This window comes from Heloderma suspectum, chromosome 13 (genome assembly GCF_057233095.1).
Source record: "Heloderma suspectum isolate Gila_16-S chromosome 13, 16-S_ref, whole genome shotgun sequence".
Classification (NCBI taxonomy): domain Eukaryota; kingdom Metazoa; phylum Chordata; class Lepidosauria; order Squamata; family Helodermatidae; genus Heloderma; species Heloderma suspectum.
The window spans coordinates 29589627-29606518 of NC_139470.1; the positions used below are offsets into that span (position 1 = coordinate 29589627).

The 16892-nt window shown below is 46.6% G+C and overlaps 1 protein-coding gene across 1 annotated transcript in view; it reads right to left on the reverse strand.

Moving 5' to 3' along the window:
- Positions 1–7965: 7965 nt before the first annotated feature.
- RTN4R (reticulon 4 receptor) overlaps positions 7966–16892 on the reverse strand; it is a 171175-nt gene continuing 162248 nt past the window's right edge. The window contains exon 2 of the mRNA XM_084820486.1: positions 7966–10064. Coding sequence (XP_084676612.1) covers positions 8632–10064 — 1433 coding nt within the window. The 3' untranslated portion in view covers positions 7966–8631. The remainder of the gene's footprint in view (positions 10065–16892) is intronic.

The window sequence follows — 16892 nt, forward strand, 5'->3', positions numbered from 1 at the left end:
TGTTCGAATGTCCCTGGCGGCGGCGGCTCCGGTGGCGATGCGGCGGTGGTGCAGCGGCGGCAGCTGCGGCAGCCGGTCTTCCGACCAGCTGCCGCCGCCGCCATTTCCAAGTAAAAAAACAAACAAACAAACAAACGTGATAGGCTACGTAAAGATTTACGTAGCCTATCACGGCTAGATTTTTAAAAAACACCATGATAGGCTACGTAAATGTTTACGTAGCCTATCATGGCTGACTTTGAAAAAAAAAAAAAAGCGTGTACGCAAATGGCGGCACCCATGGGCGCCGCCATTTGCGTACGTGCTTTTTTTTTTTCCAAAGTCAGCCGTGATAGGCTACGTAAACATTTACGTAGCCTATCACGGCTGACTGCAGAGACGCAAACGGTGGCGGCTACGGCCGTCACCATTTGTGTCCCGGCAGGAGAGGAGGTTTTGCGGCCAGAGGGACGGGGCGCCTCCCCCCTGGCCAGAATTTCAGGGGGAGGGATGGAGCGCCTTCCCCCCACCGCAAAGCAAGCTTCGGGATCAGGTAAGGGACTTTCGTCCATCCCTAAGCTCAGCTCACATTCGTAAGCCAAGCCATGGGCTTTTCATGAAATCTGAGAACTTTTTGTAGTGGTTTTTCTTTTTGTTCTCATCAATAGAAAGTTGTGCAAATTGTGACCACAATTTGCAGAATTTGCACAAATCCTGGCTGTAATTTGTGCAAATTATACTCATTGCAGTTGCAATTTGCACAATTTTTTATTGGGGAGGGGGACCAGAAAATCCACGAGCTGGACTGACTCGATGCAGATTGAGTTGGGCCAGTGAGCCGAAGTGAGCCGAAGTCTGGGGGACCAAGCTGCTGCAAGCTTGGCAAACTCCACCCCCTGAACAATTTCCTTCGACATCCCTGTCTCAGCCCACCCTGGAAAATGTTCCAGTAAGGTTGCACAGCCCACAGCCCTGAGAAATTTTGATCATATCAAAACTCTTTTGGCTTCCCTCAGTATTTCACAGATGTTTTGCCTGAGGAACCTCACTTTGAATTTCATTTAAATAAAAATGTTGGTGGTAATTTTTCTGGTCATATCTGTTTTGCTGGGAGGTATTTTTGGCAGCATTTCCAATTGCAGGGATGGGCAAATCAGTCTGTTTCTGGTCCATGTTGCTTTTCCACATTTATTCACACATAAGTTCCCTTCCAATCCACACATACACGTGAGAGGTGTAGATTAGGGACGGGTGAACTCCCGTGTGCCCTGTTAGTGTGCCACACACTGGACTCCCACCAACTGCCCAACACTGGCAGGTGCATGGGACAAGTCACCAGATGGTCTACGGGTGCCTGGAGAGAGCTCGCAACTTTTTTGCCACAAGCCATGATCTTGTGCAAAATTGCAGGTATAGCTATTTACGGAAATTGTGATTTGTGCAAAATGGCAGCTATAAGTAGCATGATTTACACAAAACTGCAGGCGCAAGTGGTTTTTATGCCCGAAATTTGCACAAAGCATGTTATTTCTGGCAGTGATTTTGTGCAAATTGCTATTTCCATCAATAGCTATACCTGCGATTTTGTGCAAAATCATAGCAAAAGAAAAAAGAAAAAAGCAGGAAGTGCAAGCTTGCCTGATGTGGCGCTCTCCAAGATAGGCAAGCTCAGGGATCTGTGAGTTGGCATCCATGGGGCTTAGCTGGCAAAAACTCACCAAGTGCCACCCCCAAATCGGATTCCTTCGACCACCTTAGCTTGGATTGGTCAGTTTGTATAAGAATTCACAAGGGATAGAATGTCTTGGGTAACCTTAATAGTAGCTGGAAAAGCTTCCACTGGATCCTAAAAGTGTAGTTAGCAGCACGACGATAAGGCACCTATTCCAAGTTCAAACCTAACCATTCTTACTCACAGACAAGTCCCATGGAGGTCTCAGGGACTTATCTCCAGAGAGGTGGGTCTCTGGCTCTTTGGTCGTGGTATAACCACAGCACTATTGGATAGCGTCTAAGGCCAGTGTCTTACAAAATGTGCACCACCTCCTGGAACACCTTTTGAACAATTTCTACACTTAAAACAATGTGGTTCCTCAAAGGGAGTGTTGATACGCACCTATCAAAATCAGTCTGTGCATATACGTTAATGAAAAATGTGTTTGCAAAGTTTTGCACCGTTGTGCAAAAACTGAGCCAAACGTTCTCCTTTAAGAAATTCTGTCTTGACATTTGGGACAGTGGGGTTGCGTGGTGGTGGAGGTGGTAGAAGTTGCACAAAAACTCCAACCTGGCTCACTTTTCCCCCACTGCTGCTGCCTATTCCATGTAGGTGCTGTTCCGCTGGTTGGTTGAAGGTTCCCATTTGGATTCTCCATAAGTCCCCTGGAGATGATGCTGTGCCACTACTTACAGCCATGGCAGAAGATATCCACCCGGCCCACCCAGAAGGAAACCATAACCCCTGGCAATATCCCCATATTCTCCCCCTCAAAATTGCTAAATTAACCTTGTGGGGCAGTGGAGGGGGGCAATTTTGATCATATGTAGCTACTCCCTCCCCCCAAACAAAGCCCCAATATTTCTAGCATATTCCCTCACTTTTAAAACCGTTTGACTATGTAATGAATTAAACCCTTTCTCTAACACTTGAGCCCCCTCCCCACTTTCCAAGGAGCAAACTGTTTCCCCTTCAGCAAGGCTCCCTTTCCCCTCCCCTGCAGCGCTTCTGCTATCCTTCAAAACATTTGCTCAGGCTGTAGGAGGAGAACTGGACTTAGCACCACCACAGCAGTTCAGGGAACGTTGCCTTGCCCTTGTTGTTCCATAGAAGCAGCGGCCGGCACATATCGGAACATAGAAATCTGCCTTAGACTGAGTCAGATCATTGTTCCATCTAGTCCAGTATTATTGACACTGACTGAAAGTAGTTCCCCAAGGTTTCAGGCTGGATTCTTTCCTTGTCCTACCCAGACTGGAGCTCGTGGACTGGGGCGGATGTTCCGGGTGGCGGCAGCTCCGGCGGCACCTTCGGCGGCGGTGGCTGTGGAGGCTGTGGCAGCTGCGGCGGCTGGTCTTCCGACCGGCTGCCGCCACCGCCATCTGCAGTCTGGTTGCCTGGGGTTGTTTTTTTTTTTTTTACAGAGATGTGATAGGCTACATAAAGACTTATGTAGCCTATCACATCCCAGTTAAAAAAAAAACACAACAGCATACACAAATGGCGGTGGCTACGGCCGCCGCCATTTACGTTCCTTATTTTTCGCTGTCTTAGTCTACGTAAATATTTACGTAGACTAAGACAGTGAAAAATAAGGAACGCAAATGGCGGCGGCCATAGCCACCACCATTTGCGTACGCAGTTTTTTGTTTTTTTTTACCCGGAGCCCTCCGCAGCCGGAAATCCAGCTGCAGACAGCCCTGGCCTGGGCCTGGCCGGCTGCTCCGCAGAGCCGCTGTGGAGCACAGCTGGCTGTCGAGGATTCTGGGGGGGAGGACCAGATTGCCTCCCCCCCGTCGAGGATTCCAGGGGGAGGGACGGAATGCCTCCCCCCCCCACCATGAACAGAATCCACGGAAAGGTAAGTGACTTTCGTACATCCCTAGGACCACCGCACTTGCATAACTTGGCACATGCTGAGTTGGGCAAGCATGGCAGACCCCACTGCTCCACCGAACCACCATTCTGCGCAAAATGGCAGCTTGGCTGCTTCAGTAACAGATGATTTTGCATAAATGGCGGCTGTAAAGAGGCCCATTTCCACAACATTGCAGACGTAAATGGTCTATCTAGACCATTTACAACTGTAATATTGCATAAATCGGCCTCTTTATGGGTACCGTTTATGCAAAATCAGCCTCTATGGAAAAGGCCAGGCCACCATTTTGCGTGGGATGGCAACTCGGCAGATGAGCAGGCAAGCAGGGCCAAGTGGCTGGAGGGGGTCTGGTGATGATCATGACCCATCCCTATTGGGGATTGAACCTGGGACCTTCTGTGTGCAAAACAGGCAATCTACCACTGAGAGACAGTCACTCGACACAGTACAGCTGTAGGCTGGATCCACACAAGCCAGTAGCAGAACATTGAGATGGTCGAAGTGGGCTGTACTACTCTACTTCAGACTGCAGATGGGATTGCCATTTCTGAATGACCCTGCACATTAAAAACAAAAGCCAAGTCCCTGCAAGTAGAAAGCCTGCATTGCAGGGAGAACAGCCCATGTCTCTCCCGGCTCTTCTAGTTTTCTACCTTGGGAGAGGCCTTTTGTTTAGACTGTGCCAGTCTACAATGGTTCAGTCCAATCTGCCACTTTGAGACTTTATTGCCACACTCCTACCTCATTCTGCCTCTTGTGTAGAAAAACAGGTTTTTTTCTTAAACAGCTTTCCAGGCATACCACAGGTTTGCTGAATCAGTGTCAAAATTGACGATTCAGCAACTTCTGAACCGAATGAAGCTTGTTCGTTAACTGCTCCCAGCCTTAATTCCTAACAGAGAAGTTGGTGTTCGAAGGATGTGTTGGCTCATGAATTGCTCTTCACCGAGCTGGTGTTCCTGTGCAGCATTTATCAGAAAGTCGTCTTCTTTTGTAAGAGATTCTTCTTACAAAAACCCTGTCCAACAAGGCAGCTCCATAGTGAGGCTCATTAAACCCTTCAGGCCCTGTATTGTGATTTAGATGCTACTCAGTAGAGATGTGCATTGGATTTGGATGAATCCTGAAGCCCAAGCAAAATTAAAAAAACAACAACACACATTTGAAAAACTCTTCCAATTGAGAATCATAGAATCATAGAATTGTAGATTTGGAAGGGATCTGGGAGGTCAGCTAGTCCAACCCCCTGCTCAGTTCAGTCTCTCTCTGTATACCAGGAAGCAGCTTCGCATCCCTGTTAGGTGGGTGTCCAGCTTCTGCTTAAATACCTCCAGCGAAGGAGACCCTATCACCTGCTGAGGCACTCTGTTCCATTGCCTAACAGTCCAGGCGATTAGGACATTTCTCCTAACATTTAGCCAAAATCTGCTTTCTCATAAGTTCTAACCATTGGTTCTAGTGGAAGAGGTAAGCCCTCCTGAATCAGATGAGGGACCCTTCTAGTCCATTTCACCCTCAACATTTCACTTGTCTTTTCCCCCAAGTGTTGGACACTAGCAGGAAGTGTGCAAAAGCCCCCAAAGACTGGTTGTTCAGGTGCCAGGGCACAGTTGGTGCCATTCTGAGCTACTCCACAGACAATAGTTGGAACAATTTTCCAAGCCTTGGGAAGGAGGAGAGTTGTGCAATCCCTGAGCTAACTGGACCAAGTTCAAGGGAAGACCAAATCAAGCTAGAGCCATGCTGGACAGGAATGCTGGGAGTTGTGGTCCAATCCAAGTTGGAGAAGGCTGCCCTGGCCAATGTGACTGGTCACAGCACCAGCCTGGTCCCAGCTTGAACTACAGTGCCATGGGATGAGGAGGGGCTTGCCAAAAATATTAAAAAGGGACTCCATGCAAGCTTCAGCTGATTTGTGTCAGGGAGCCTTAGGGAACTTGGACAGGAAAAAAATCAGGCATCAGGGTGTCACAAGTGTTCAGGTAGAGGGGCTTGCAAAAGCAACATCCAATTCATGAATTGCACATGATCATGAGCAGGAATGAGAGAATCCCAGCCCTACTGAGAGCAAGGAATTGGGGCTCTGGTTGCATTGCTCCTGCAAGCCAACTCTACTGGCGCCTTCTCCTGCCCCAAGACCCAGGAACACATCTTGGGACCTGGAAAGAAGGCAATCAAAGCAGAAAGCATCCTCCAGCTCCTGGGATGCATCTTTGCCTCCTGGGGAGGCCAGTCTAGGGATGTATGGACCGTATAAAATCCACTCCGTCTGTGTTCCATGGATTGTCAGATGCCTTTCGTTCCGATCTGGCCACAGAGAGATGCGAATTTTTTTTTCCGTCATGCGGAAAATTACGGAAATATTTACGGAAATATTTACATAGGTATTTACTTAAGTATTCACATAATTTACCTCAGTACATAACATTTAGTGTATTGTCCCCCATTCCATTCAACGTTTCCTCAGCAGAAACTTACACATTTTTCTACGGATTTATATGCGTAAATTTTGGGGAAGTAAAAAATCATCCGAAAGTCCAGGGACTCCGCACGTCCTGAGGGGGGCACTCCGCAGCAGATTCCTCAGGTCGGATTCTTAGAAATCTGAGCTCATTTTAATCGGTCTCGAATTTCTCCAGCATCCCTAGGCTAGTCCCCAGATCCCAGTGGGAAACTGACTCTCAGAGGGCCTCCAGCTCCCCAGCTGAAATGACGCAGTTTCCCAGTGGGGATTCTGGGATTGTCCAGCAGGAAAAAGGTGCTACCAGGGCCTGGAGAATGCCACCTCCACGCTGCCTCCCTATGCAGGGGCAGAAATCCCTTGTAGAGGTTTCTGGGCCCTTGGGCGCAGGGAGGGATTTATGGATGTTGTTAAATCCATTCCATCTGTGTTTAGTGGATTGTCAGGTGCCTTTCATTCCATAATACGCTCGTTCACGGAATTTAAAAAAAAAAACAGAATTTCATTGTACTTGTGCTAATTTGCACTTGGGCTAATGTGCATGTGCACTAATGGAAAATAGTGCAACACCCCCCCCCCCATGAAAAAACAGTTGGCTAAAGCTGGTCCATTGCAGAATCCACAGGTCAGATGGATAGAAATCTGAATGCATTTGAATCTATTGCAGATCCCTCCAATATCCCTAGGCAGAGAGAAAGAGAGGATATGGAACACCCTCCACCCATACACACACACATTTTGTGAGTCTTTGCATCAGAATCCCACAACAAGCTTGAGCCTTTGCTAGTGTTTCACTGGAATGTTCACAAAGACTCAACATCTTTTGAGACAAACCGTGAGATGCTTGTGCTTTCTGTAGGGTTGGGATGGTACAGCTTGAGCCAGTAGTTTGAGGAACGTCTACTTCTCTGGAACCTTAAAAATAGGAATGTCTGACAAATCCATCTGGGGGGTGGAGTTCGATTAGTTTTCCTAGCTTAGACCCCCCAGACTTCGTTTTGGTTCCTATTGTGGCACCCAACTCAATCTACAGCAAGTTGGGCAGTTCACAGATTTTCTGGCATGTTTGTGCATTTGGGGGGAAAGGTTCTGCAATTTGCACAAACTTCAGAGCAATTTGCATAAACACGGGCATGTTTATGCAAATTACACAAATGTGATCGTAATTTGCACAAATTGCAAAACTCCCCCCCCCCAAAAAATGTGCAAAAAAGTTCTCAAGAGTTTGGGGAACAGCTTGCAGATGGAAATTGAGTTGTACATGCCGCAGAACTCCATCGAGCCAAAAAAGAACTGGATTTCCCAGTGATGGAATCCCCACTTAAAACAAAACAAAACAGTGCATAAAAGGAAGGGGGTGTTGTTGCATTCAGAAATTTGGCAAAGAAACACTTCCATTGTTTTTTTCTACAATGTGCTTAGCTCTTCCCCTCATCAAGCATGCAGATATCGTGCTGAAACCGACATTCCAGAAACTGACACTTGCAAAAATTCAGTTAGGTTTGTGTGTGAACCCTCTCATCCTTCCCTCTCTCCCCCATGACTATTGTGAGTGTTCAGGATGATTTGCTTTCCTGGTTGACATCTTCGAAGCACTTGGCTTTAAGGCCTGGCTTGAATATTCCTTCACTATTCTGGGTAACCTGAAATATGCATGGTCCTAGGAGAGACATCAGGACAGCAAGAATGGGAAGCCGTACCATTAGTGCAGCGGGTTTCATGCGAGGGAACCTTTTGCGGATGCCAATTAGGGACTGCATAACGGCCTACTGCATGGCTTATTCATTACCTTCCATCCATCCGACAATGCACCTCAGGTGGTCACAGCAAGAGCTAAAAGAGAATGACAAAATCCCAGGATTGATTTAGATGTGACGTGTATCTGACTGTTTGTGTGTGTGTAGGTGACGATGACACCATAAGGGGAAAAAAAAAGAAATCTTTATTTTGTATCTTTCTTTTGTTGTACTGGTACACAAGTAAAATAAAATGCATATCTCTGTCTATATATATATTTATATATATACTGCAGTCTTGAGTGAATGAAAAGGAAGCATTCTTTAACAAATGCCCCCTCCGTAAACATGGCAGAATGGAAACAAAAGATGGTTAAACCTCAAGATTGAGAAACGTGGGAGTCAAAACCGCATCAATGCATCACCTCTGCAGATGGGGAAACTTACAACATCATTCAAGAATGCTTTCAAATTACAAGTAATGCTTTAAAAAAATTAAAGGTGTATTTTGCACCTTTTATTTTTCTATTTTGTTTAATTTTTCATAGGTGAATCTTTTTCTTTTCTTTTCTAACCATTTGCTCTTTTGGGGAAGTGCAGTTCCAAGGACCAAAAAAAATCGAACACATAGATTTCAGAAGGAACAAATAAATTATGTACAGCTTTTTGTTTGTTTGTGTTCTGTTTTATAAAGGCATCCAGTTAATGTTTAGTGTAACAAAGTTTTCTCTGGGCATAGCTTACATTTCTTCTCATTTGCAACGTTTCGTGGAGGTGGCTTTATTTTTTTTAACTTATTTTATTTTTTTAAGCAAAAGTCTGGGATTAAAGTATCACTCCTCAAGGAAAATACTTGTTTTTAACAGAACCAAAATAGACTCCACACCAAGGGAGAGATCAATAGACTTGGGATTAGCTGTGATGTACAGCTTTGTGTTGGTTGGGCAACGCGACATTGGGACCTGGACTTGTTCTTTCTAGAACATCCCTGCCTCTTTTTGGTTGGGACTGTGGAGGGCTCAACTGGGCCTAAGAACTCAGGTTTCAGATTGGTCAGTGGAGGGTCCACCACACTGGGGAAAGTCCCGAATGGGGAGTCATTGATCTGCTTGTTGCTGCCATTTTTGGAAGAGTCCGTCTCAACTTGGTACTTGGTTTTGGCCATGTTCTCTTTATCCTTGAGTGGATTGTTTGGGGAGGCCCGGCTGCTGTGTGATGATGGGACCACCTTGGCTTTGGCTTCATAAATAAAAGATTTATCCATTTCTGGCTGGCAACATTTCCGGGAGCTGTCATGGGGATTGAGGGGTGGTTCAGCCGTCGGCAATTTGCCAGATCTGGTCTTAGTGCTAAACACGCTTGTTCTTATCTGGTTGAACGAGTCGACACATCCTTCCAGGTCAGTGCTCTGAAGCCGTTTGAGGTCCCTGCCTGCCAGGTGATCAGGTAACTGGCACTCCAGCTCAGAGGAAGATCCTTTAAACTGTTTAAACCAATCCCAGAGTGACCGGGCTTGGCAGTCGCACACCCACTGGTTGCCATTCAAACGAAGATACTGGAGGGATACCAAGGGAGCCATAGTCTCTCCTGAGAGCACCGTCAGGTTATTATTAAAAAGATACAAGGTCATCACTTTCCCAAGGTCATGGAAAGCCCTGCGGTGGACCACACTAACCCTGTTCTGATGCAAGAGAAGCCTATCCAGGTTAATCAACCCCCGAAATACATTTTCTGACAAACTCTTTATTTTGTTACCATGCAAAAACAGATAGGTGAGGTTAGCAAGATCCAAGAAGGTGTCATCCAGGAGGTTCTGCAGGTTGTTATCCTGCAGATAGAGATACTGCAAAGAGAAAAGCCCCCGAAAAAGCCCTGTGGAGAGCTCCAGGAGCCCACAACGATCGAGGTGCAAGGTGTGAAGGTGGACAAGGCTTTGGAAGGTGGAAGGGTTGATGGACCTCAGGTTCATGTTGTCACTGAGGTCCAGCTCCTCCAGCTTGTCGAGCCCATAGAATGCCCCAGGTTCAATGAGGCTGATGTTGTTGGAATGTATCCACAGGATGGACATGTTGCGGCAGGAAGTGAAGCTGGTGGACGTGATCAGGGTTATCTTGTTGCTGTGCAGGAAGATGCGCTGAGTCTGTACTGGGATCTCAGTGGGGATGGCTCCAAGTCCTTGCTGTTGGCAGCTGATGGTAATCTTGGGTTCGCTGTAACATACGCAAGCCCCAGGGCAAGAATACACTTCTGATGGGAAGTTCAAGCAAAGCACCAAAATCAGCAGTTTGCTTCCTGAAAGACAGCCAAGGGGTGGGGGGGAGAACAATATGCAAATTAGATGGTTAGTGTGTTTCTTTTCTAGCACCCATTATACCATTTTGAGATGTACCCCTGCAAAATGCATTAACCACACAACACTGGGCAAACCAGCTTAAATCACAAACATTAAAAGGGTGGAAAGAATACATATGTGCAGGGGAAATGGCTTAACTGCATCTGTACCCTTTCCCCTGTCCCACATTCAAGTCTGGGTCATAAATTGGTTGCGGGTAGGGATGTTGGAGAAATCCAGAACAGAATCAAATGAGTTCAGATTTTCATGAATCTGACCCACAGATTCCACAGCGGACTGGCTCTTCCCTTGCCAGGCAGATTCCATGGACTTGCGGACCGATTTTCTAACTTTCCCGAATTTTGTTGTAAAAAATATGCAAAATAAAAAAAACACAAAAATCCACATTTCCCCCATAGGCTAAAGCATGAAAATGTGCATTTCTGGGAAACTGTGCATTTTGTGGGAATTTGCGCATTTTTGCACTTGTGAATTTGTACAAATTCAGAAACTAAAATAAAACCCAATTCCATTGATGGGCAGATGAGGAACGAAAGGCACCTGACAATCCACAAAACAGACAGAACAGATTTTACACAATCCATACATCCCTAGTTGTGGGAGGAATAGAAACCTGTTACAAAGAATAACAATTCATAGAGTCAAAAGTGGCTGATTTCCAGCTGTTCAGACTCATGAGTCAGGGTCCACTTTTAACCCCAGGCACGTTTAACCTCACTTTACTTCACATTCTTCTCTCTCTCTGTGTGTGTGTGTGTGTGTATATATGTGTGTGTGTGTGTGTGTGTGTGTGTGTATATATATATATATATATATATATATATATATATATATAAATCAAATATATCATGTGCCTTTAAATTAGGGGCATAAGTGCTCCTGGGAGCAACACTAGATGATAATGTAGCATCACTTCCACGGGATTTGCATGGGGTCGGGGGAGATGGGCAACCAATTTCCCTCACAGGATCGATCTGGGAATGACACAACACAGCATCCTTCCCAAAGGATTCAAGAGCGGGAGGGGATTCTTTTAACTCTGCTCTTTTAGATCTGTATTTTAAATCTCTGCATTGCTGCTAGATTTTACCCTGGTTGCACTTTTATATTGTAGTTTTAAGCTTTTATATTTTATATTGTTTTACGCTGTACCTTGAGGTTTTATTTTTTGGGAACTGTCTAGAGAGCTTCGGCCATGGGGCAGTATAGAAATGAAATAAATAAATAAATTCTGGCCATTCACTGGCAGCAGCTGGAAAGAGCTCTTCTTCTAGCTCTAGCCTCCCCCTTGTACTCACCTCCCTGCCACAAAAATATAAATCCAAATTTCCTCCCATTCCACCACTATGTTGGGGCAGCAAAATGGTAGAGGGACATTTCAGCTCAGCCCGGGTGTTTCAGTTCAGTTCAGTTCTGCTGCAGCAAGGGTGAATTTCACCTTGGCCTGGAGTGACCCAAGTCTCCAGATGCCTGTCCAGTTTGTCTGGCCCTGCATCATTGCCTTAAGTGACCTGGCTCTCCGAACTTGGCAATCAAGCTGCTACCTTGCATTAAAGTGTAATGAGGCATTAAAATGCATGAACAACAGATCCAGCCTGTCAAAGGAGGTAGCCCTTCCTCTGCACACAAACAGACATACCAGGAACTGGGAGGGTTGTACTTCCCCAGATAGTGGGTTGGTTACTGGACAACTTCTTCAAAATGAGAGGCTAAAGGTGAATCATGCCTGGAATTCTGGATGCCTCTTCCAAATGTAGATGGGCTACTGTGACTACTAGCGGTAATTTTAAACATGTACAGTTTGGTATGGAAATTAAACATTAGGTTCCTTGCATGGATGGATGGATGGATGGATGGATGGATGCATAACCAACCTTCCTACTAAGGAAATGGCACTCAAGGTAGCTGACAGTAATAAAACCCAAAATTTAAAATAAAAACTTAAAGCAATCATACAACAGAGAGGGGCCAAGCCTGCCTCCCTCGGCAGAGAGTTCCACAGTTTGGGAGCGGCCACCGAGAAGGCCATTCCCCGTGCCTTGCATTGTGGCAGGATCGAGAGAAGAACCTCCCCCCCCCCAGATCTTAAAACTTGGGCAGGCTCATTTGGGAGGAGGTGGTCCTTCAGCTATCCTGGTCCCAAGCCATATAGGGCTGTATAGGTCATAACCAGCAATTTGAATTGTGTCCAGAAACAGAGTTTCTGTTTCTGGGCACAAACTACAGGGTGTAATACAGGGTGATTAACTAGAACAACAAACACTAGAATAGAGATGAAGGAGAAATTCAAGACAGACAGAAGTGAGCTCAGATTTCTAAGACTCCAACCTGAGGAATCTGCTGCAGAGCAACCCCCTCAGGCTGTGTGGAGCCCATGGACTTCCGGATTTTTATTTTTTTTTGCTTTCCCATATTTTATGCAGATTTATTTGTAGGAAAATATGCACATTTCTGCTGAAGAGAAGTTTAATGGTTAGGGATGTGTGCACCCACTCCCATCCAGGTTCTCCGGATGCCTGCCCAGCCCCTGCCCCCGCTTGCTGGTCCCTGGACCATGCTTGAGCCCCTCCCATGCTTGGTGAGCAGCCTGCTGCACTCACCCCAGTGGCCTTGTCAAGCTCTGCAGTCACCATTTTTTTTTAAAAAAATGGCAATTGTAAAAATTTGCATATTTGTATATGCGCGAAAATGAGCATTTCCACAAAATTTCACATACACAAATATGTGCATTCAGAAAACTGAGCATTTCCACACGCATGCAAATATGCACATTTTTGCGATCACCATTTTATTTTACAAAAAATGGTGAACACGGAGCTCGACTAGGCTGTTGGGGTGAGTGTGGGCCGCTCACCAAGAGCGGACAGGGGTGAGCAGGGGCAGGGGCTCAGTGAGCGGGGCTTGGGGGTGCAGGCAGCAGGGGGGGGTCTGCTGGATTCCCAGATGGAATTGGGCACCAGCGCCACCCCTAACCAAGGTGAATTATGTAAATTGTTATGCAACTTCTTATGTGATTATTTGCGTATTTTTCCACATGACGAAAAAAAATACTTCACATCTGTCTGTGAGCGGATGACAGAAAAAAAGGTGCCTGATAATCCACGAAACACAGACGGAGTGGATTTTACACAGTCTGCCTTCGCTAGGGTGTGGATTTGTATCATAAAGCATTAGGAATTGGAAAAAATGGGGCTCGTTTGTTTCATTTGTTACTAGTAAACAAATGAATGCTAGAGTAACAAATGATTCTTGACTGTCACATATTAATCCATTATTCATTTGTTTCATTCAGAATCTGTTTGTTTTTATTTTCCCTTTGCAATGAGAATAGATCAGATGGACATTACAGGCATTACATTTGCGTTGCCCTTATTTTCGCCGTAGTCTACGTAAATCTTTACGCAGACTACAGGGACCAAATAAGGAATGCGAATGGCGGCTCCCTATGGGGGCCGCCATTTGCGTACGTGCTTTTTTTTTTTTTTCAAAGTCACCCATGATAGGCTACGTGACGATTAACATAGCCTATCACGGCTGACTTTGCAGATCTAGCCGTGATAGGCTACGTAAATCGTTACGTAGCCTATCACAGGGCGCTTTTTTTACTTTTCTTTTGAAGTTCGCGGCCGGGGAGACGGGGCACTTCTCCCCGGCCTGAATTTCGGCCGGGCGAGGTGGGAACACCCCCCCCTCGCATGAACTTCGGGGGGAGACGCGAAGCGCCTCCCCCCCACCGCGAAAAAAGCTGTGGGACAAGGTAAGTCCCTTTCGTACATCCCTACATTTATCCCTATTAAATGTCATTCTGTTGTTTTCTGCCCAGCGCTCTAGTCTATCAAGATCACTTTGAATTTTGTTTCTGTCTTCCAAAGCATTAGCTATCCCGCCCAATTTTGTGTCATCTGCAAATTTGATCAACATTCCCTGCACCTCCTCCTCCAAGTCATTCATAAAAATGTTGAAGAGCACCCTGCGGTACCCCACTTGTTACCCCTCATTGTTTCATCTAGCCCACTTTGAGCTAGTTTGCTCATCAGGTTATCATGGGGCACTTTGTCGAAAGCTTTGCTGAAGTCAAGGTATATGATGTCTACAGCATTCCCATGGTCCACAAAGGAGGTGACTTGATCAAAAAATGAGATCAGATTCGTCTGGCAGGACTTGTTTTTGACAAATCCATGTTGGCTTCGAGTAATCACTGCATTGTTTTCAAGGTGCTAACAGATGGATTGCTTTATCATCTGCTCCAGAATTTTCCCTGGGATTGATGTCAGGCTGACTGGTCTGTAGTTCCCAGGTTCCTCCTTTTTACCCTTTTTGAAGATAGGGACCACATTAGCCCTCCTCCAGTCATCTGGCACTTCCCCCGTCCTCCATGATTGCTCAAAGAGAATAGACAGCGGTTCTGAGAGTTCTTCTGCCAGTTCCTTTATTACTCTAGGATGCAGTTCATCTGGCCCTGGACATTTGAACGCATTCAAAGTAATGAGGTGTTCCTTGACCATATGCCTATCAATCTCAAGCTACAATCCTGGCCCTTCAGCCTGTACTTGGCCTTTGCCGGGGGGTCATAGACCCTCTTTTGGGAGAAGACTGAGCCAAAGTAGGTATTGAGCACCTCTGCCTTTTCTTTGTCATCTGTTATCGTTTTGCCATCCTTATTTAATAGCCGAACCACCATTTCTTTCCTCTGCCTTTTACTATGCAAGTAGCTGAAGAAAGCCTTTTTGACTTAGGGATGTACGAAAGTCACTTACCTTGCCCGAAATTTGATTCGCGGTGGGGGGGAGGCGCCCCATCCCTTCCCCCCGAAGTTCTGGCCGGGGGGGAGGGGCCCCATCCCTCCCCCCCGAAATTCTGCCCGGCAGAAATTCTGCCCGCCGCGAATCCTGGCTTGCCGGGTACGGAAATGGTGGCGGCTGTAGCCGCCGCCGTTTCCATCCCTGCCATCAGCCATGATAGGCTACGTAAATGTTTATGTAGCCTATCACGGCTGAGTAAAAAAAAAAGCAACAACTGTATGTAAGCAAATGGCGGCGCCCATGGGCGCCGCCATTTACGTTCCTTATTTTGGCACGTCTAGTCTACGTAAACATTTACGTAGACTACGGCGAAAATAAGGGGAACGTAGCGTCTACGCTATTTGCGTTCCCCTTATTTTTGCCGTAGTCTACGTAAATTTTTACGTAGACTACATGTGCCAAAATAAGGAAAGCAAATGGCAGCGCCCATGGGCGCCGCCATTTGCGTACGCGCGGTTTGTTTGTTTTTTACTCAGCCGTGATAGGCTACGTAAACATTTACATAGCCTATCACAGTATTTTTTTAAAATCTAGCCATGATAGGCTACGTAAATGTTTACGTAGCCTATCACTTTTTTTTTTTTACTGGAAATGGCGGTGGCGGCAGCCAGTTGGAAGACCGGCCGCCGCAGCCGCTGCCGCCGAACCACCATTCGGCCTCCCCGAGATTCGTTGCGAAATTCTCTGATATTCTCTGATATCTTATTCCCCAGAGGGTCGACAGTCGCCACTCCAGTCCTCTTACTTTTTCTTCCAGCAGCGTGATCAACTTGCACTTGTTGCAGGTGTAGGCCATGCTGTTCTCAGGCAAGAAAACAAACATGGCACACACCTTGCAGGTCACCACCACTGGAGAGTCCTGTCCTTCCATAGCCTCTTTTCCCTTTTTGTATCTAGCTTTGTGATTGTTCTAGACTAGCCTGTGCCTGCTCCTCTACTCAGTAGAGGTTAAAAGCAGAGTCCCACTGGTGTGGAAGTGTGTGTTACAAGACAAATAATAATAATAAAAAGTTAGTTAAAAAATAAAAAATGTTAGGGGCCTCCCCCTTGACCTCCCCTGCCGAACTCCCCTGGCCAACTCCTGTTTGCTCCCCCTGGTCGCTCACTCTCTGGGAGCTTGCCTGCTTCTGTAGTCCCTGGACCAGCTGGAGCAGCTTGCTCTGCTCTGCTCTGCTCTGCTGGGAGGCGGGAAACAGACTGAAGCTTCCCGCCCACTCAGCTGCTGGGAGTACTCAGGCCACACACCCCCAATTCAGTTGGAGCTCTCAGAAGCACCTGGTGAGCTCACAGCCACTCAGAAGGATAAAGGGCAGCCCACTGGGCTTCCTGCAGCCCACAACTCCTGGAGTTGCAGGCCCCACCCAGTTCCCAAATCCCCAAACTCCAAGGTGTCCCTGGGTCCCATAACCCTGAGGGACAGGCCTGAGGAATCCCAGCTCTGGGACTTGCTTCCCACCACACAGACCTGCCTGTTGTGACCAGACTGCCTTTCTTATTGACTGGCATTGTCCCAGCATGAAGTGTGAATTTTCCCAATGGACCACATAGGTGGGAAAACAAGCATCTCCCACTGACAGAAGCTAGTGAGAGCAAGAGCCAGATTTCAGCAGCTCCACAAGCTCTTCTCCGTGCTGGACAGGAAGAGAATGTTGCATGCATCCACACACTGATACTTGTGTGCCCCACCCTATGTGGGTCTGGGTGTAATGGTGCTCCCCACATCCCTCCTAGCAGGAACGGGGAAAGCAAAATTCATGGTTTATCCCATTCATCCACATAACTCTGAGAATTAGGTTAGCACAAGATATGGCACTTGGCCCAAGGTTGCCCAGTGTACTTCACGGTTCAGGAAGGATTTGAACCTGGGTCTTCCTAGCCCACAACCAAGAAACTAGCCACTACACCACACTGGCTCTCAACCTATCGCACAGCACCGTTGTAAGAAGAAGTGTGTAGAGAAATAGC